The 20,516-nt window shown below is 43.5% G+C and overlaps 1 protein-coding gene across 3 annotated transcripts in view; it reads left to right on the top strand.

Annotated features, from left to right (window-relative positions):
• CDC27 (cell division cycle 27) overlaps positions 1 to 18,745 on the top strand; it is a 28,658-nt gene extending 9,913 nt beyond the window's left edge. Inside the window, exons 5-19 of one of the 3 annotated variants that reach the window (XM_075846477.1) lie at positions 856 to 953; positions 1,165 to 1,322; positions 3,114 to 3,325; positions 3,451 to 3,562; positions 4,186 to 4,301; positions 6,128 to 6,227; positions 7,427 to 7,622; positions 8,614 to 8,783; positions 9,761 to 9,913; positions 12,717 to 12,925; positions 13,407 to 13,524; positions 13,656 to 13,784; positions 13,908 to 13,982; positions 15,772 to 15,928; positions 17,075 to 18,745. In XM_075846477.1, coding sequence (XP_075702592.1) covers positions 856 to 953; positions 1,165 to 1,322; positions 3,114 to 3,325; positions 3,451 to 3,562; positions 4,186 to 4,301; positions 6,128 to 6,227; positions 7,427 to 7,622; positions 8,614 to 8,783; positions 9,761 to 9,913; positions 12,717 to 12,925; positions 13,407 to 13,524; positions 13,656 to 13,784; positions 13,908 to 13,982; positions 15,772 to 15,928; positions 17,075 to 17,157 — 2,086 coding nt within the window. In that variant the 3' untranslated portion in view covers positions 17,158 to 18,745. Of the gene's footprint in view, positions 1 to 855; positions 954 to 1,164; positions 1,323 to 3,113; positions 3,326 to 3,450; positions 3,563 to 4,185; positions 4,302 to 6,127; positions 6,228 to 7,426; positions 7,623 to 8,610; positions 8,784 to 9,760; positions 9,914 to 12,716; positions 12,926 to 13,406; positions 13,525 to 13,655; positions 13,785 to 13,907; positions 13,983 to 15,771; positions 15,929 to 17,074 lie in introns of all 3 variants that reach the window. The other 2 variants (XM_075846476.1, XM_075846478.1) reach the window with 2 other exon arrangements.
• Positions 18,746 to 20,516: the final 1,771 nt, after the last annotated feature.

Genomic DNA, 20,516 nt, shown 5'->3' with positions numbered 1-20,516 from the left:
ACTGTAATCTACATTGCAGCGCCTATCTGCTGCAATAGCAGATAGGGGTTGCAAAATCTGGTGACAGAGCCTCTTAAGTATAAGCTTTTTTTTTTTTTTTTTTTTTTTATAATTTTTTGGGGAGTTGTCATTTTTGAGGTCAAATTGCTGCGATTCCACCACAATAGTTGCAAAACTTGGCTATTTGTTGCGGGTTTTACATCCCTACTGAATTCAATGGGTAAATCCTGCAACAAAGAACGCAGCATAAATTGACATGCTGCGGATTTAAAATCCGCACCGCAGGTCAATTTATGAACTTTTTCGCTGCGTTTTATTTCCGCAGTGTGGGCAGGAGATTTTGTGATCTCATTCACTTTGCTGTTCCTGTAAATGCTGCGGAATTTCTGCACAGAATTCCATTGAAGAAATTCCCCAGAGTTTACGCTACTTGGGAACCCGGACTTATAAGGGGCCAGAAGGTGGAGCACACCTCTCCTTGTTCCCATAATTAGCACTTTTGGGAGCATTTACTAGTTCAGTTGTACGAAGGCATTTTACAGGTTCTATCCTCCTCCTCTATAGACATTACGTCCAGCATCACACAGTTTTGATGCCGTTTTTTGAGCCAAACACTAGAGTGGACCAAAAAGAAAGAAGAAAAGCGATCCATCAGTCATTGCTTTCTACATTATAGGCAATATTGGGCTGCAAGCATTTAATTCCCTTGCAGCGTCACTACAGGATTAATGAAGCATTACACCGTTGCCATTGCAATTCATAGGCAGGGTCCTCGAGAAAGAGAGACGCAAATGATTAATCTGGGTTTCATATGAGTATTTGCAACACTTAATTGTACCGATAATCTCTTTGCAGCAAAACAGATCGATTGGCCAAAGGATCCGAATGTTACCAAAAGAGCCTTAGTCTAAATCCTTTCTTGTGGTCCCCTTTTGAAGCGTTATGTGAAATAGGTATGCGCTGCTTGGTTGTTACATTTGTCATAGATTTCGAGGTTACTGCACATTCTAGGACATTGTGCTGAATCGATATTCACAGGTCATACTGGCCTTGACAAAACCTTTGCATTTCTTATTGTTTCTGTTTTTCGGACATGTCACTGCAGCCATTGAAATTCTACTCTCTCATGCTTTTTTCTTTTTCCTTCTTTGATGTGAATTCTAGGTGAAAAACCAGACCCCGAGCAGACCTTCAAACTGACCTCCCTCCAGAACTTTAGTAGTTGCCTGCCTAACACTTGCACATTAATGGTTAACAACCACAATGTTCTATCCCACAGGCAAGCTGACACAGTATTAATGGAGACGCCGCAAGACACTATAGTAAGTGTGTATATAGATCTATACCTAAAATGCTCACCTTTTAAGAGGTTTGTTTTATGTGCATGTTCTATCCTCCTCCGTTATTTAGATATCGGTGCCGTTATAATTGGAGACCGATATGTAAATAACACCCTGAGCTGTCAATGGGCATATAAATTGCATAGGGGCATGTTACTTATCGCTGTGACACTGTCCAATCAGCTACGGACCTTGTCACACCGGCTTCCTTCAATGTCTGATGAGAGCTGGAGGGAGGAAAGCGCTTCGCTGCTGCCACGGAACAGAAGAGGAGGAGGGGAAGAAGAATGTGAGTTCTTCTTCTGTTCTGTGGCGGCGGGAGTATCTTTGGCAGCGGCGTCGGAGCTGTGCGCGCACGCTCCCACTCTTCTGCTCTCGGTAGACAGGGACGACAAGACTGATCTCGCCGACGACACTCCCGCCGCCATGGAACCGAAGAAGAAGAATTTACATTCTTCTCCTCTTGTGTTCCGTGGCGGCACACGCTCTCCTCTCTACAGATCATGCTAGGCAGTGAAGGAAGCCGCAGTGACACTGTCCGTAGCGGATTGGACAGTGTCACAACGATACGTTACACGGCCCCATGCCATTTACACGCCCCATTGACCATTCAGGGGATTATTTACATATCGGGCACCAAATATAACGCCACCGATATCTAAATAACGGAGGAGGATGGAAAAGAAAATTAAAGCGAGACCAGGTTTGTGCAGCTCTGCCTATTACATGGAGCACTGAGCTGAACATGTCTGAGCAGGCGAAAGGTTCTCCTTAACTGACTACGTCTGAGTGAAATGTTCCAAATTTATTAAGAGACGCACAGGAGAATCTGGGGCAGTCCTAAAGACAGAAAATGAAATCGCTACAATTTGCGCCATTTTCTGTCTTGCTGGCTCCTCCTGCTTAAATCTGAACACTTTTCTTGCCACTTTTCAAAAGTGGAACGAGGAGTGAAAAGTCACAAATTGCAATGTAAGTATGGCGGGCGCCAAAATGCAACTTTTTTTTTTTTTTACGCCAGAAAAGCAGCATAAAGACTATTTATCAATTCCCCCTTTGTGTTTCAATCCCTCGCCGTTTTCAAGATTCGTTAGCGGCCAATAAATGGGAACCATCTTATTCACATCCAATGGCTGAAAACCTGTTGAATGTACTACAGCTGTTTCCAGTCTCGGCAATCCTCTGTGAGCTAAACAGTCTGGACATTTTACCTACATTCTGCCAATGCATTTCGTTTCCAGACGTGATCTATTTGTAATAAACTCATTTGTGAGCAGAAATCAGTCCGGACAGGTTTTCAGCTTCTGTATGTAAAGAAGATTCATCCCATTGACTAAAAGCAAAGCGAAATATGGAAACCGGTGAAGAATTGCAACATAAGGTATTAGTTAGTTGCATAACTTTTGATTATACAATTATTAAAGGGATTGCGCCAGCGAGACAAACCCTCGTGCCAATGAACCACCTCCTTGTACTCTGGAGAACTTGCACGTTTTCCTTGCTGCGATGTGAATGGTGTGTTCCCATTCAAGTGAATGGATGACCATTTAATACATGACTGCCCTGACCCTTCCAGAGCTAGAACCACCAGCAATAATGTGGCATATGGACAGACATTGTCCTGATCACCTAGAAAAGGGTTTTCCAGTTTCCTGTAAATCCCAAATAGGTTAACCTAAATTTCTCATCCTAAAATAAAAAAATGTAAAGGTCTTGTGTGATTATTAAAATGAACTACATACTAATAATCATCCTTATTTCTATCTCTTGTAGGAACTAAATAGATTAAATCTGGAATCATCCAATGTAAAATACTCCTTTAACTCGGACTCCTCAATGTCCTACATAGACCCTGCTGTTATCTCCCCTGACTCCTTACCCTTGGGGACAGGACCCTCGATCTTGGTGAAACAGGCTCAGAACAAACCAAAGAGTGGGCGCAGCCTGTTAGGTGGGCCAGCAGCATTGAGCCCGCTCACACCCAGGTAATAATTAGAATTTTTTTCACTGTAAAACATCCCACGGTTTCTGCTAAAATTCAAGATGGTTTTTAGCTTGGTTTTTTTTCCCCTCCTTTCTGTTGACTTTTTACATTTTAATTTTTTCCCAGTTTTGGAATTTTGCCACTAGAAACCCCTAGCCCATGTGATGGGTCATATATACAAACGTATAATTCCTCCTGCGTCCTTGATGTGCCATCTTCTGGAACCCCTGCTAAAAAGGTCTGTAAATGCTGCATTAATGCTGGTATATCATGTCATGTTTGTTCTGTTAGTTTAAGGCTGAGTTCACACTTGCGTTATATAATCCGTTACTCTGATCCGTTTTTAGATCAGAATAATGGATAAAAACGGACCCGTTAAAATTCCCATTGAAATCCATGGGCTTTTTAATTTCATCCGTTTGTGTCTGTTATGTTAGTCGTCCGTTTTTTTTTTTACTGCGTAAGGCCCTGTTCACATCTGCGTTCAGGTTTCCAATGTTCTGCTCCGTCACAGGCTCTGTTGAACAACTGAGACAACCAGCGAGCAACGGAACTCATTACCGTTGCGTTATTGTTTCTAGTATTTTTGGCAGAATCTGCGACGAAGGTCCCTGACGGAGCCTCCAAAGCAGGTGTGAACAGTCCCATAAAAGTGCATAATGCAGGACTTGTTTCTCCGTTCAAACAAACGGATGTCTAACGGATAGATTGTTTTTATCATTGGTGCCAATGTAATCCGTTTGCATCCGTTATTTTGATACCATCCGTTAATAAATAACGGATGATATTAAAACGGATAGGGGAACGCAAATGTGAACATGGCCTTCTGCTCAGTACTACCTTGTTATTGCTTCTCAACAGTCTGTCGCCCGAATCAGCCAACCAGGAACAAAGTCAGTGTTTTCACAGAGCGGCAACAGCCGGGACATGAATCCTGTGCTTCTCGCACAGACTCAGGGCTCCGGACCTCAGACTAGGTATAAATATTAACTCCTTAATCCCCGGAGCAGGACTTTATTAACCACTTTACTTGTTAAATAGCTCTTCACGTTTTTATCCTATTTTTCTATATATTTAGAGTGTAACTAAAAACAAAGTTACGCTTCGCTCAATGGTTGTTTTTTTTTCTGGAGGGTCTTGAGATCTCCTGCTGTGCTTTTTTTCGGCTGACGCTGCATGACAACCAAGCAACATGAACAAACATAGGGAATGCTCCAACTGCACTGTCAACTGATGGAGTATTCCCTATACATTCCTCAATATGAAACTGCTGTTTGGTTGTCATGGCCAGCAGGGGCTGACGCTGCAGTCTAGCAGAGGACAGTGGGAAATATTTCAAATGGCCGTATTCGGGTGAGTAAAACTTTTTGGGGTAATATTTGCAGTACCTGGGTATGGACTAAAACTAAATTTCCAGCTTTGGGCTGGTTTTTGAGAGCATCAATTATTTTTGCAGAAATTGTTTTAGATTGATAGTGCAATATATATTTATTTGTGGTAGTTATTTTCTCTATATAACATGCATTGGTTCGGTTGCATTTCATCTGTGTATATAAATCGAAATGGCTGCTCCTGAATATTCATAAGGGGTGCTGCTTCTGCCCAGCCCTCTTAGCCTCTTCCTCCTGCATGCTGATAGATAATCGGCCCGGCTTATCACATTGTCTCGTACAACGCAGAGTATTCACTAAAGCTGTAGCCTTCAGACTCATTCAGAGAAAGTCAAACCCCTTGGACTCGTTCACTGTAATTGAATCCTTTGGAGGATATATTGTTATCTGGTATTGATTGGAACTCCATAATAAGTGACAGATGCTCTTTAACATTAGCCCGAAGTCTAAGGCCTCATTTACACGAGCGTGTGCGTTTTGCGCGCGCAAAAGGCACTTGACAGCTCCGTGTGTCATCCGTGTATGATGTGCGGCTGCGTGATTTTCGCGCAGCCGCCATCATAGAGATGATTCTAGCCGACGTCAGTCACTGTCCATGGTGCTGAAAGAGTTAACTGATCGGCAGTAACTCTTTCAGCACCCTCGACAGTGCATTCCGATCACCATATCGAGTAACCTGTTGGAAAAAAAAAAAGAGGTTCGTACTTACCGAGAACTTCCCGGCCGTTGCCTTGGTGACGCGCCTCTCTTGACATCTGGCCCCACCTCCCTGGATGACGCGGCAGTCCATGTGACCGCTGCAGCCTGTGCTTGGCTTGTGATTGGCTGCAGCTGTCACTTGGACTGAATTGTCATCCCGGGAGGTCAGACTGGAGGAAGAAGCCGGGAGTTCTCGGTAAGTCAGAACTTTTTTTTTTTTTTTACACGTTCACGTATATTGGAATCGGAATTCACTGTCCAGGGTGCTGAACCAGTTTAACTCTTTCAGCACCCTGCACAGTGACTGTCTCCTGCCGGGTTCGGCCGAACCCGGTAAAGTTCGGTTCGCTCATGTCTAAGACACTCCGTTCGGATGTTTGTAAACAGAAAAGCACGTGGTGCTTTTCTGTTTACATTCAGTTTGACAGCTCTTGCGCGAATCACGCAGTTCGCACGGAAGTGCTTCCGTGCGACCTTCGTGGTTTTCACGCACCCATTGACTTCAATGGGTGCGTGATGCGCGAAAAACTCACGATTATAGAACATGTCGTGAGTTTTACGCAACGCACTCGAGTCTGCACTGCCCCATAGAGTAATATAGGTGCATACGACACGCGTGAAAAGCACGCGCGTCGCACGCGCGTATATTACGCTCGTGTAAATGAGGCCTAAATGTTTATATGACAATCGTGTTCTATTTTTATTTTTTATAGCACTACACCTCAGGTACTGAGCCCAACTATAGCTGCCCCCCCTAACGCATTACCACGTCGAAGTTCCCGACTTTTCACCAGCGACAGCTCCACCACCAAGGTAGGCCTTTGCAGCGGTGCTTTTTAAAATCTATATGGCATTTGTGTATGGAAAATATAAACCCACGTTTGAAACTAAGGAGAGGCATTTAGACTTTTATTATGCAGTCTATACATTTGCTAGGAATTATGGCTCTTACTAGTCACTGAATGACTGATCGCCGTGTGGTAAATTATATGAGCGCTCTAAACCACAGATCTGATTTGTCAAGTGACCTAGAAGGAAAAAGTTAATTTAAAAGGGTTGTCCATTCATAAGAAATTGATGGCCTATCCTCAGGATCGGCCATCAATATTTGACTGGTGGGGGACCGACTCTTGGGACACCTTCCAATCATCTGTTTTAAAGGGGTGCTTGTACGAGCGCTGCTTCCCCCTTCATTAGTGTCATTGCTCATGCTGTAAATCGCCGACACACTGATAGTGGTGGCTCACAGTATTACAGCCTTCTCCTCTTGAAGTGAACCAGATTAAGCTGTAATATTGTGAACCGCCCCTACGAGTTTGTCGGCGATTTACAGTACGAGGAGCAGTGACCATATTAAAGGGGAAGCTGCAATCGTAGTGCCGTGGACCCTTCAAAACAGCCCCAGCAGTAGGGGTGCCGATAGTCTGACCCCCCCCCCCCCCCCCACCTATCAGATGTTGATGGCCTATCCTGAGGATCAATTTCTTCTAACTAGACAACCCCTTTTAAGTATTGGTCGTGATGGTTCTGGGATCATAAACCATGAAATTCTAACACGTCACTCTTATTTGAAGGCCTCTGCTCGACACATAAGCTAAAATAGATCAAATACGTATTACAGCCTAACTCCACTTGTAAAACCATAAAATACATTGCAGTATATTGTGATGTGTTTTCAACTCAAGTCCTCCATTTTGCCTGTCCTGATGCCGCCTTCTTCTTCACTGTAAGTGACATCTTGTATCTCGCTAACAATACGGTCTATTCATGTGATAGACACAATAGCTGTAGTCAACGGCTATTATTCTATGCGTCCCAATGGATCCATAGTACAGAACGGGAAGTAGCAAGATAGCTAGCCCTCTATGCCAACTCCTGATCGTAAGGGCAGGAACAATCTTAGAAAAGTTGACTTGGCCGTCTTCATGCAAAATCGTTCGATGGGAAGGGAATGGTTGTGTAAAAAGCTACAAGTAATAGTAAAACTGCCTGTTGTATTTTTCCTCTTACAGGAGAACAGTAAAAAACTAAAAATGAAATTTCCACCCAAAATACCAAATCGTAAAAACAAAAGCAAAGCCAATAAAGGTGGTGTTACACAGGCCAACGAGAGCTTGGACATTTGCAAGCTCGATTCCTCAATCCTCTCTGAGGGCAAAATCTCCAGTCCTCAAATCCAAGCACTGACTATACAAAAGGCAGCAGCAGGTGAGCGATTGTCTCCTACACTTTCCTGTGTTACAAGGTAATCTCGCTATGGTGTCAAGAAATCCAGATTGTTATATCCTTGACCCTGGACCAGCAAAGTTTACTTGAAGGAAAATGTTACAAAAAAGCTCTTTTTATGGGAGAAATGCAAGGATGTGGTGATCCCAATTTTTACATTTGGGATATTCCAAAACTGAATGATTCTTGGGATGTCTGAGACAAATAAGAGGACCTGAGTTGGTAAGGCTCTGTTCACACTTTGTTTGAGCCTGCCATCGAATGTATAGCACAGATAGAAGGCTGCAACTTATGCAAATTTCTAGGCATACAGTGGCATATGTCACCCATAGGATTCCCCATAAAAAAAGAAAAATGAATACTGCGGTGTGTGTGTGTGTGTGTGTATGTATGTGTATATATATATATATATATATATGCGTGTGTTTGTAGTGAAATAGAAGCTATTCTTAAACATACCATCCCGGAGTTATGCCAAGAGGTCACCCATTTGGCTTGCATTGGGTGAATGGAGCCTTATAGATCCGTTTGCCCAACATAGATCACAAACGAAGTGTGAACGTAGCCTCAAGCTAGCCATAAGCATGGGATCAACGTCGTCCGAAATGGCCGATTTTTACAATTTCAGCCGACCATCGCTTGCAAAATTAATGACTGCAGTTATGGTGAACATTTGATCTGCCAGGCTGGTAAATTTCAGCCAAAATTACAAGTGTATGGCGTGATCCAGTCAATTCGGGCGATCGGCAAGTTTACTGTGTAATGTTTCTGATGGGTTTGTTGGTAAGAACCATCCCACGGACGATTGATCAGCCGCATTCTGGCAGATCATTTCTTTGTGTATGGCCATCTTAAGTGGGATGCTATTTGGGGTCAGTTGTGGGGTATACCTGGAGTTTTTTTATCTAGGATAAGACACTGCAGAAACAGGTTTTTGTTTCTTGTCTCTTGATTCATTCTGTTTTCCTAGAAGGTTTAATGAGCCTCTTGAGGGACATGGGAAAAGGCTACGTAGCTTTGTGCTCCTATAACTGCAAAGAAGCCATCAACATCTTGAGCCACCTCCCTTCCCATCACTACAACACAGGTTGGGTACTTTGTCAAATTGGCAGAGCCTATTTTGAGTTGGCAGAATATTTACAGGTAAGAAACAAAGTTTCTTCTCTCACACAATTGTATAGAATTGCTTTTCCCAGATTCAGCCAGACCCTGACTGTGCATTGCGGGACCTTCCAGAAAGATTAGCTGCCCTACGAAGAGATTCCCTGTTAGGCTTCACCCTCATCCCATGTGATTTCTGCCCACGTATGTCTGTCTTGGACTGCAACCAAGCTCCATTATCGAAAATACTTTAGCATTGTGATGTTTCCCTCCCCTGAAATAGAGGATACGATTGCTCCTCTTCAGAATACATTTTATTGTATCGTGGTTCATCCAAGATTGCAAACCACATCCCGAAATCCTTTGCACCCTCCGAGCAAGTGAGACGCATAGACCAGGGCTCAGTGGAGTCTCAGCTGTTACCTATGTGGTTGGCTAAAAATCCGAGCATGACAAGTAAAACTGAGTAAAACCCTTGCCACTTTGAAGGTAGCATCAGAGCAAATAAGGTTAGTGCCGAGGATCTGCAGAATCCAAGCAAGGACTAGTGGAGAGAAGGTCGTGCACGTGGCTCTCCATTCTATTCAATAGGAGTTATGGAAACAGACGAGCGAGCGCTGCTCGACTGTTTTCGTTACAACCAAACAGAACTAAGGCAGCCGCCCTCTCTTCATACAACAGAATGGAGGGAGCACCCCTCTTTCCACTAGCCCCTGCCTGGTTTCTGCAGTGGTCACCGCACCATGCGAAACGAGGATCGGAAGACCCACCCCCCCGTTCTCGATATAGGTGCAGGTCCCAGACATTAATGGCTGTGGATATGCCATAAATGTCTAAGTTGGGAAAACCCCTTTAAGCTCTACATTTTTATGAATGAGATTCGTATATTTGGTGACTTCTATGTAACTGATGAATAACTTCCCTATATTGAAGTCTTGGATCTTAAATAACCTTTGAATTTAGGGTTTAGATTTGTTTTATCATATAGTAACTAAGCACTGGGATTTCTGTTTGTACAGGCAGAGCGAGTGTTTTCTGAGGTGCGCAGAATTGAAAACTATCGTGTTGAAGGCATGGAAATTTACTCCACCACACTGTGGCATTTACAGAAGGACGTAGCGCTGTCAGTACTTTCCAAGGACCTCACAGATATGGACAAGAATTCACCAGAGGTAAAAGTGGTTGTGGATTTATATTACAGCTGTGTGAAAGCAGAAGCCAAGCGCCCTGCCTAGACTGCTGACAAAACTCCCAAAGACTTTAATGGGTAACAATCTACACCGGTTTTTCCCTATCACCGCTCCCCTTTGTTGGAGATGTGGCTCGGAGAATGGTACCCTCCTCCACACCTTTTTGGTCCTGCTCTCTACTTAGGTTATTTTGGTAGGGTGTTAAGAGGGTGATCCACGAGGTTACAGACACTGGCCTTTGGACCCAGCTTTTTTTTCCTCCTCCATCACTGCGACTTCCCTGTTGATGCAATACAAACGCTCACTGCTTCACTTCTTAGTGATGACCGCTCGCCATTGCATCCCATTAAAGGGAATGTGTCGCTAGAATTATTTTTTTTTTAGTTAAACAGTTAGTATATACATGATTAGACATTGTTCTCATTTTTTCACAAGTCAGGAAATATTATAAATTAGATTCTAATTTATAACACTTCCATGTGCTGCTCACTAGAGGGAGCAATTCCCAAAATTGCAGCATTGGCATTTGGTAAAGCAACCTCATTGCTTTATGCTGCAAAATTGGAGAAGACACACTTGCTCTAGTGTCCTCACACAATCCCCCCTCCTTTATCCTGGCTAGTGCCAGGAGAAAGGAGGGGGTTGAATGTTCAAACCTCCTACACTGTGTGCCACCATTTTTTGAGCGAATGCACAGTGTAGTAGGCTTAGATACAGTGGTAATCACACAGTAAAACACAAACATAACTTACCTGCTCCTGCCGCCGCTGCTCCCTCCGCTCCTAGTCCTTGCTTCTGACCACATGTCCGGAAGCCGCTACTGGAAGTAGTCATCTTACTGTCCGGCCGCGGCTTCCGGTCCACAAGAAAATGGCGCCGGATGTCGCTCGGCCGAAGGCCTTCCTTTTGGTCTGTGTGGGAGCGGCGCATGCCCTGTTCCCACACAGACGGCGTACGCTATAGTGAATGGAACGGCTCCCGTTCGCATTCTCTATGGGGCTGTATGTGCCGTTAATCGACACATACAGAGATGGAAAAAAAAAATGGCAGCCCCCATAGAGAAGTAAAAGTAAGAAAAAAGTAAAACACAAACACATGCTCTACAGGATAATGTTTCTTCACCAAGAATATTGCCTTCATATTTTTTTCTTCATTTGTATACTTTGCATTCCTCCTGCTATGTAAAATGGACCTTTTAGGTCATGAAAAAAAAAAAAGGGGGGAACCAAACTTTTTGAAAAACTTTTGAAATGTCATCGTAACATGTGGAAGTTTTGATTGTTGGGTGTCCGAGCACTGAGACCCCCACCTATCACTAAAATGTAGTGGCAGAAGCGCTCTGGTGATCACTGTGCCGCTTCGTTTCGAAGGAAATCCCATACGCTGCTCCGAGAAAAGCCGAACAGAAAGGAACCATGTAGCGAACCACGTGCGCAGCCTACTCTCTCCTCCTGTCATTTGTGGCTGCGTTATTTTTTTTAAATCCGATATTTCTTAAAGTTTTTAGAACAAAGCAAACTTGTGGACGTGTTTAAAGGGGAATCTGTCACTTAGTTCATGCTGCCCTCTCTGAGACAAAGTGACAGACTCGCTGATTTTAACGATATGAAATGTAAACTGATCTGTAAAAAAAAAAACTTTTTGGTGAATTTACATACTATGATTCACACGAGCGTATTTTACGTCTGGGTTACGGACGATAAAACAATGGCCGTCACATGGTCCAATGTAATTCAATGGGGCTATTCAGACCTGCGTTTGTTTTTTTTAGTGTCCGCTGCGTGAAATTTACTGCAGGTCCTACTTTTGTGCGTTTTTGCGCACCGCACAGCCATTGAAGTCAATGGTTGCGTGAAAACAACGGACAGCACACGGACATCATCAGTTTTGTTTTTTTTTTAGTTATTTTTGCTGAAGTTAAAAACGCATGACGCGCGCATAAGAAAATGCAGACGCGTACCGTACACTGGTGCCACACGGAACTGCAACGCAAGAAAAATGCTGCATTTTTTTACGCTCGCAAAATGGAAACACAGTATTTACACGCATGCTATGTGGTCCAGTGCGCTCATGAGTTGCGGGCTCCACCTGCCGCTGAGTGACCGCTTTCATTGAGCAGCCGTCGGTCAGGGGGAGTCCACAGCTGATGAATACGTCAGACTTGAGGTCTTCTTACACGGGCCAATTATCAGGCAAACGAGCGTTCACAACGCTCATTCCAGATCATTGCCCTGTGTATAAACAGGCCAACGATCACCCGATCAACAAGCAAACCCTCGTTCATCAGCTGGTTGTATCGTTTTTGCAGCAGGAAAATATAATTATCGGCAGCAGACCTTCCTGTGTAAACGGAGATGTGCTGCCGATGAGATAGAAATGTATGAGGACGAGCGATCGTAGTAATGTCTGCACCTTGTGAAAGGAGCAAACGAGCGCCGATCAACTAGCTGTCTCGTAAGCGGACCCTTAGTGTTTAAATCGGCGCGGCCGTCATTGTTCGATGCTTCTTTCGGAGAGCGAGACAGATTCAGGTGCAACAGTGGTCGCCGGACCCATCAGGGGTGCAGAACCCCCACCCATTATTATGGCAGATCTTTCGGATATGACACGAATGTTGTTTCTCGGAATACCCTTTTAAGCACACACTGACCTGACTGACGTCCATTAATTTACATCATTTGGATAAGACTATTCAGCGTTTGTGATACCTGTAGTACAAGTGTCCATATTCTGATGGGAATTGGTTTGGTTTTCCTAAATATCTTACAAGATTTGTCTTTTTTAGGCTTGGTGCGCTGCTGGGAACTGTTTCAGTCTGCAAAGGGAGCACGATATTGCCATTAAGTTTTTCCAGCGGGCTATTCAAGTGGATCCTGGCTATGCATATGCTTTCACGCTCTTGGGCCACGAATTTGTACTAACAGAGGAATTGGACAAAGCACTTGCTTGCTTCAGAAATGCCATCCGTGTCAACCCCAGGCACTACAACGCATGGTGAGATACATGGTATTCAATTACCGTCATGTTAACGATTCTGTAACACTATGGGCACACCATTAGGCTGGATTCACACGAGCACGTTACGTCCGTAATGGACGGAACGTATTTCGGCCGCATGTTCCGGACCAAACACACTGCAGGGAGCCGGACTCCTAGCATCATAGTTATGTACGACGCTAGGAGTCCCTGCCTCCCTGTGGAACTACTGTCCCGTACTAAAAACATGATTAGAGTACGGGACAGTTGTCCCGCAGCGAGGCAGGGACTCCTAGCGTTGTACATAACTATGATGCTAGGAGCCCGGCTCCCTGCAGTGTGTTCGGTCCGGGACTTGCGGCCGAAATACGTTCCGTCCATTACGGACGTAACATGCTCGTGTGAATCCAGCCTTTTAGCCGGTATTCCATCTCTATAGGTGGTCACCGGTTTACAAACTATTTAACACTTAGATTCTTTTCTTTCCTCATTGCCTCAGGTATGGTCTTGGAATGATTTACTACAAGCAAGAGAAATTTAGCTTGGCAGAGATGCATTTTCAGAAAGCACTAGATATCAACCCTCAAAGTTCAGTATTGCTGTGCCATATAGGAGTGGTGAGTGTTTTTGTTCCAGTCAATAGTGAGTCATCTGGTCTTCATTCGCACCAAAATTAAACCAGAATGTAAGTTCACGGTCGTAGGATTCGTTGAAATCAGATGTACTATTTTATATATTATTCTTATAGGTTCAGCACGCACTCAAAAAATCAGATAAGGCTTTGGATACTCTGAACAAAGCTATTTCCATAGATCCTAAAAACCCACTATGCAAATTCCACCGAGCCTCAATTTTGTTTGCCAATGAGAAATATAAGGTACGAAACGATGATGACGTCTGATGTTTATATATGGCTATCCGTGCCAATTACAATGTTCCTTTTTTTGTTTGTTTCTAAATTTTATTTATTTTTTTAATTTTATTTTTTTATATTTAATAGTCTGCACTACAAGAGCTGGAGGAGTTAAAACAGATAGTTCCCAAGGAATCCCTAGTTTACTTTTTAATAGGAAAGGTAAGAGATTGAAGCGCAACAAAAATGGCTTCATCCGAAATTCAGAATTCCTGTTTAGTTTAAAGGGAACCTGTCAGCGGGAACACGCTGCCTTAACCATGGGCAACATGAAATAGCGACAGGTGCAGAATACAGGGGTTTTCCGTAAATAAAGCTTAAAGGGAATCTGTCAGTTTTGAGGGAAGGGGGAGGACAATGTAACGCTACCTCTTGTCTCGGTCATGCAACTTGCGTGAACGAGAAATCCATGTTGAATTCCTGATACCATGGTCGCAAGTGCCACTGAGGCGGGCACTTTATGTGGAAGTGCTCCTGGCTTCTCACTGCCCTACCCCCCTGCTTTGAGTGACTGCGCTAGTGGTCTCCTGATTGGGTGCTAGAGCCGTCACTCAGAGCAGAGAGGGGCACTTGCGACCACCGGTGCGTGACCAAGACAAAAAGTAGAACTACAATGCCCTCCTCCCCTATATTACCCTGTCAGCAGTTTTGAGGCATCAAAACGGCTGACCTATTCCCTAATAATCACTATATAATAAAAAGTTGCGCTGCTTTGTAATATACTTTGTTTTAATTTCTCAACATTTTCAACATCTCTGCTTGCTTTCATTGAATGAGGACATTCCTGTTTTTATATCCAAAATTGTAATATATATTTCGGTAAGCTGAGAGGTTGATAAAATTGTATCCAGTCTAGACAATCCTAGATTACGATGTACATCAGCAGCACAAATACCTCCTATTTTCCTTTAAAGGCTTTGTACACTTTTGACACTATCAGTGTGGTGCAACTTCCTAAATACATTTTATTAAAAATAATTTTTGCTTTTTTGAGATACAGCTGCTTTGTATCCTCTCTAAAGAGCAGCTGTATCGTTCGCCAAGACCTGAATCCGTCAGATCTGCGGAACCGTCGGGTTCAATGACAGCGGGTCCTGCGTGTCTGACACCTGTAATCTATCACGTCTAGGTTATGAACTTAGATGTGATTGTTAACAGCTCGATCGACACGCAGGGCCCGCGGACCTGACAGATACGGGATTCCTCGCTAGATACAGCTGCTCTGTATACAGAATCCAAAGCAGCTGTATCTCAAAAAGTAAAAATTATTTTAAATCTTATTTAGGAAGTTGCACCAATCGTACTGATGTGCAATTTTATTTTTAAAGAAAAATGTGTAATGTGTACAGAGCCTTTAAAGTTTGCTACCGGCAGCTGTGAAAATGTATTTGTTCTGTATGTTTTTTTTCCTTTTTGTTTTTTTCTAACCCCTGGATGTTCCCTTTCGCTGAAAGCCAAGAGATCTTGAAAATGTAAGGAATTGAAATACAAAGTGTATTAGAAAGTTGTATAATTTTTCATTACACAATGATGGAGCTTTAGTTGCATGAAACCAGAAACCCACTTTATATAGAATGCCTAAGAAGAGCACACTAGTTGGGACCCCATGCACACGACCGTGCCCGTAATTACGGGCATGGACGGCAGCGGACAGTCGTCCGCATTAACGGACTGTGCTCCCATTATAAAGTATGGGTGCACGGTCTGTAAATTAAAAAAAAAAATAGGACATGTCCCATTTTTTACATAAGGTTTCTACTGCACGGACACCTTCCCGTAAATATATGGAAAGGTGTCCGTCGGCCATAGAAATAAACGGGTCCGTAATTACGAGCCGTGATTATGGTCCGTAATTACGGACGAAATCTACGGTCGTGTGCATGGGGCCTTAGTCGTCACTTTTATTCATAAACTTATGACATCGCCCATTCTATTCTATCCTCTTCCACAGGTGTATAAGAAACTTGGTCAGACACACTTAGCCCTCATGAACTTTTCATGGGCCATGGACTTGGATCCCAAAGGAGCTAATAACCAGATCAAAGAGGCCATAGATAAGCGTTACCTGCCAGATGATGAAGAGACTGTGACACAAGAGGAACAAATCGGTGAGTGCTACCCATATGAAACGGGTAAGATTGGGCAAACGAGCGTTCACATAACACTTGTTCGCGATTATGTCCCTGTATAAACAGTCCCGATCAGCCGATGAACCAGCAAACGCTCGTTCATCGGTTGATCGTATTGTTTGTGCAGCACAAAATTGTATTGTATAGCCCACTGAAATGCTTCAGCACGAGCAAACCGTAAGAGTATTTTTTGTTTTTTTTTAAAGGGGTTGTCCAGGTTGGGGGCAGTTTTTTGGGGCTCTTTATTATATACTGATCACCTATTTTACAGGATAGGTCATCAGTATATGATTGAGGGTCCAACACCTGTACCCAGCACCGATCAGCTGCCTCCGGGCGACGGAATCTATGCAGTGGTCAGTGCCGGAATCAGATGGCTCCAACCACTGTGTAGTGGCTGTACTGCAGCTCGGAGCAGAGCCAGTAACCCAGCACGGCCGCTATACAGTGGTACGAGCCTTCTGCTTCCAGCACCAACCACTGCATAGCTTCTGGAACCTGGAGGAAACCGGAGCAGCTGATCGGTGTGGGGTCCAGGTGTCGGACCCCCACTGATCATACACTGATGACCTATCCTGTCAATAGGTCATCAGTATAAAAAAAAAAAGTCCCGAACCTGGACAACCCCTTTAACTGCTTCAGCCCTATTAGATATATGTAAATGGATGGTTCAAATTGGAAAATTTGAGTACTCCGTTCTAGAGGTGGGGTCCCCGGTAATCAAACATTTATCACCTGATCGTAACTTAAAAGTTATGGTAGGATTGTTCAAATAGCAACTAGATAATGATAGATCATATGCTTTATGTAATGTCTAGGTTGAGGCGGAAGGGAAAGCCTTCGCTTTAAATGTTTCAGATTCTTTTATTTATTTTTATTTTCTTAAAAGATTTGTTATCTGCGACCTGCAGATGGAGCTCTGTCTGTAAAACAAAGGTGACCGATTGTATTTCAAATGTAAGCTGTATTTTATCTTTATTGCCAGGTTATTTAAAGAGAAACATTCAAGGCTTTTAATATTTTACTAAAAGCCTACCGTACTCGCTCTCAAATCAGAAGCCGTCAGCTTGAGCTGGCATCATTCTCATGATAATTAACACACGTCTTCTTTTTGTTGCTTTCAAGTGGGAACCGATGAGTCGCAAGAGAGCAGCATGACGGATGCAGATGACACACAATTGCACGCAGCCGAGAGTGATGAGTTTTAAACCAGCCCTCGCTCCCCACCGGACATGTGGCGCTGTGGTGTCTGACTGTTATTTTACTCCGCACCACCCCAGCCTCACCCTTGCCTTCTCAGACGCCTTTCATGGGCCGCCATTTTGTATCATCATCATTGCCTCTGTCATCATCATCATCCTCATCATCAGCCATTCCTCCCCCCACTCCTGATTTTAAAGTCCTGCAGAGAATTAAAGACAATATGTGGGTAGCACTCCGCTGGCTTCCTGGGCTTTTTTTATTTTTTTTCCGGCTGCCAATTGGGTGCGCAGTGCAGAGGTTGACACCCGTGCGTCGCCTGTTCACACCCAAGAAGACGATTAACAACAAGGGAGCACAAGACTCGCCTCGAACAGTAAAAGCCTTCTAAACGAAAACCTTCAAATTGCAAAATTCCTCTTTCCACCTTTCCTGAGAAGAGATCGGAGAAGCCTTGACTGCGTGGATAACATTTATTCAGCATATTGTTCGAAAGAGATGAGGCGGTGGCATCATCATGTGATCCTGGCACACCCACAGAGAACCTGTCAACCATTCCCGTACAAAGCCTGTCGCCCACCCCCCTTTACTTGTGATACTTTTTTTTTTTTTTTAAACCATACTCCCCCCCCCCCACCCCCCCCTCCACCCTTTTTAAACTGATGACTAAACCTTTGACTAAATACATCTCCGCCTGTAATATTCAATTACACAATGTTTTCAAAATTAAGTATTGCGCCAAGATGACCCGAATGAATATGTTGCAAGTGCAGAATTCCTATAAAGCAGATACGTGAAGAGTGAAAGCCATAATCTTCCAAACGTGCGCCCGGTTGTTGCTCTGCTTCGTCTGAATAATCATGGTTGCGAGCGTGCTTGTGGGTAATGAAGAGGGCCATATCTCATGTTCGGTAAGAAACAAGGGATTTCACGGTTTGCCATGTTGATCTCCCCCGTGTTCCTAGTGAAATCGCTATCATTGGATATGGCTTTCTCGAGTGGATCATGTCATTTATTTCACAAAGGGCATGTTTTTGAAAACTTGCAGATTTGCATTCATTCAAACCATCCCTCTACTATACAGCGTGCAAAATTTTCTTTGCCACTTCTCCTAATTTTCTTGCTTTTACAGAAGGTTCTGTCTGCCCATCGCGTTTCCATGAAATCAAGCCGCCATATTACATTTTATGGTTCTGGTTTTCTGTAGGAGAGTTGTCACCGTCCCCTCTCTCTGCTCAGGTTTCCTGTCCCAATTCTCCAGGCCCATCCAGTCTTCATTATCTTGCATTCAGGGACTTCACTTGGAATCAGGAGGCTAAAAAAAGGTCCCTCTGAAATTGCTGGCATAATGTCTAATGGATCATAGGCCTGTCACTGCCAGCCGATGGACAGTTGCTCTGGTCTCTGGTGGAGCCGGGTCCCTTTTTATTGTGTGGATGTGACTTTATTGTCTTTTTATTTCCCAACCCCCCTCCTTTTTTTTATTTTTATTTTGGGAAGTGTACAGTGTTCCATTATTTGGGTCAGGAGGTTCCTGTTTAATATATTTTGCGAATCATTTAAGGATGTGAAAAATAAAAACTTCTTTTAAAAATGTCACCGGGAAAGTTAATGGATTGTCACAATGGGAGTGCGACATGCAGGTTGCGATCTAAGCTGCAATATAGCCACAGAAAGAAATGCAAGAGATGGATCCAGCGCCAAGACAAGGAAAGTGTTTAAAAAGGAAGCTCTGTTCCAATTTTATTCCATAAATGTATTTAAAGTGAGAAAAATATATTCCAGGTACAAAAGTGCGTATAGGCGGTGCTTACGCGTTTCGGACGACTGCAGCAGCCTTATTCATGGCTTGTCCGAAACGCGTAAGCCCTGCCTATACCCACTTTTGTACCTGGAATATATTTTTCTCACTTTAAATACATTTATGGAATAAAATTGGAACAGAGCTTCCTTTTTAAACACTTTCCTTGTCTTGGCGCTGGATCCACCTCTTGCTTTTGTCTCCGTTCCTATGCCGTGTGCCGACACGGCGATCCGAGCGCAGCCAGCGGTGTGAATCTGCTTAAGGTGAGCTGGAGGATTTCTCCTACAAACATTTTTTTGCAATATAGCCAGTTCTAATCGGCTGTAATGGTTACTATTCTGAGATTTGAGCCCTAATATAGAATTCAACAATGAAAACTTGACTTCAAAGAGGATTGACCTATTTTTCTAGCATTCAGTGTGGACATGAATTAGAGTTGCATTTTATTGTATCCAGTATGAATTCTGCATTAACCAACACTCGCCAGTCTATATGTAAAGAATTCAATACCTCGGCATGTATCTAGCAGCTTATTAATGCATTATTACAATTACATTGGGTTGTAGCAAGGTTAAAGTTTGGCATTTCCCCTTTTTTTGGATCTCTCTCCTCTCAAATGACTACATTATTTTGTGGAAATATTAGTTAGAATTTTTCCTGTCCTGCGTCCTCCTCCACAGCATCCCCGTTGTTCTGTATAATCCTCCACCTGTTCTTTATTACAAGATGATACTGCTACAGGTAGGTTCTGAGTGACTGCTACAGGTAAGACGGAAGCGGCCCACCACTACACAATCTACATTGCAAGACCGCGATCGGATGTTTGTATTGCGGCCACAAGACCCTGGCATGGTGTAAATTACTGTTCTTGCTCCTTTTTGAGAAGCGGATAATAGATCTTGCAGACGGGCAGTGTACATTAATTGAAAAGCAAATAATTCTGTAGCCAAGTTGGCCCTCTCAAATGATCTGATAGTACCTGCTGCATGTAGCGGCGTCGTTTCCATCACAAAAAGTGTCGGCATATTGCTAGGTTATGCCATAATTGTCTGATCCGTGTGCATTCAACCTCGTTGGTTTCACCTGAATAGAGCTGTGCTGCAGTTTCTGCCACAGCCGGGTGTCCAGGAGGTAAAGGGGCCGCAATGCTAAACAAGTACAGCAAATCCTAAATTTTCGGGATCGGATGTTAGACCCTCACTGATCGGAAAGTGATGGCATATCCTTGCAACAAAAATTTGCAGACAGTCCCTGCTCTGGGCCTTATTTATCCAAACTGTCTAACGGAAAAACTGTCCAAATGTCCATAGCGACCGTTCAGGGCTCCACTTTTATTTTTTGCAATGTGATCAGTTGCTATGGCCAAGAAGGGCCCTCAATGTCATTGACCACAGTAAGTGCAGATGAATCACCACATTTTTTATTTTATTTTTGTCTTAATGTCCTGAAATTAAAGGTTCTGTCTAGTACCAGATAATAAACAATTTATTCACAAATTTCTAAGAGGAACAACTGAGGAACAGCATTTTTTTTCTTCCCGTGGTGGCGTCTAGCTGCTTGCAG

This window comes from Rhinoderma darwinii, chromosome 13 (genome assembly GCF_050947455.1).
Source record: "Rhinoderma darwinii isolate aRhiDar2 chromosome 13, aRhiDar2.hap1, whole genome shotgun sequence".
Taxonomy (NCBI): domain Eukaryota; kingdom Metazoa; phylum Chordata; class Amphibia; order Anura; family Rhinodermatidae; genus Rhinoderma; species Rhinoderma darwinii.
This window is presented reverse-complemented; position numbering and strand designations above follow the sequence as displayed.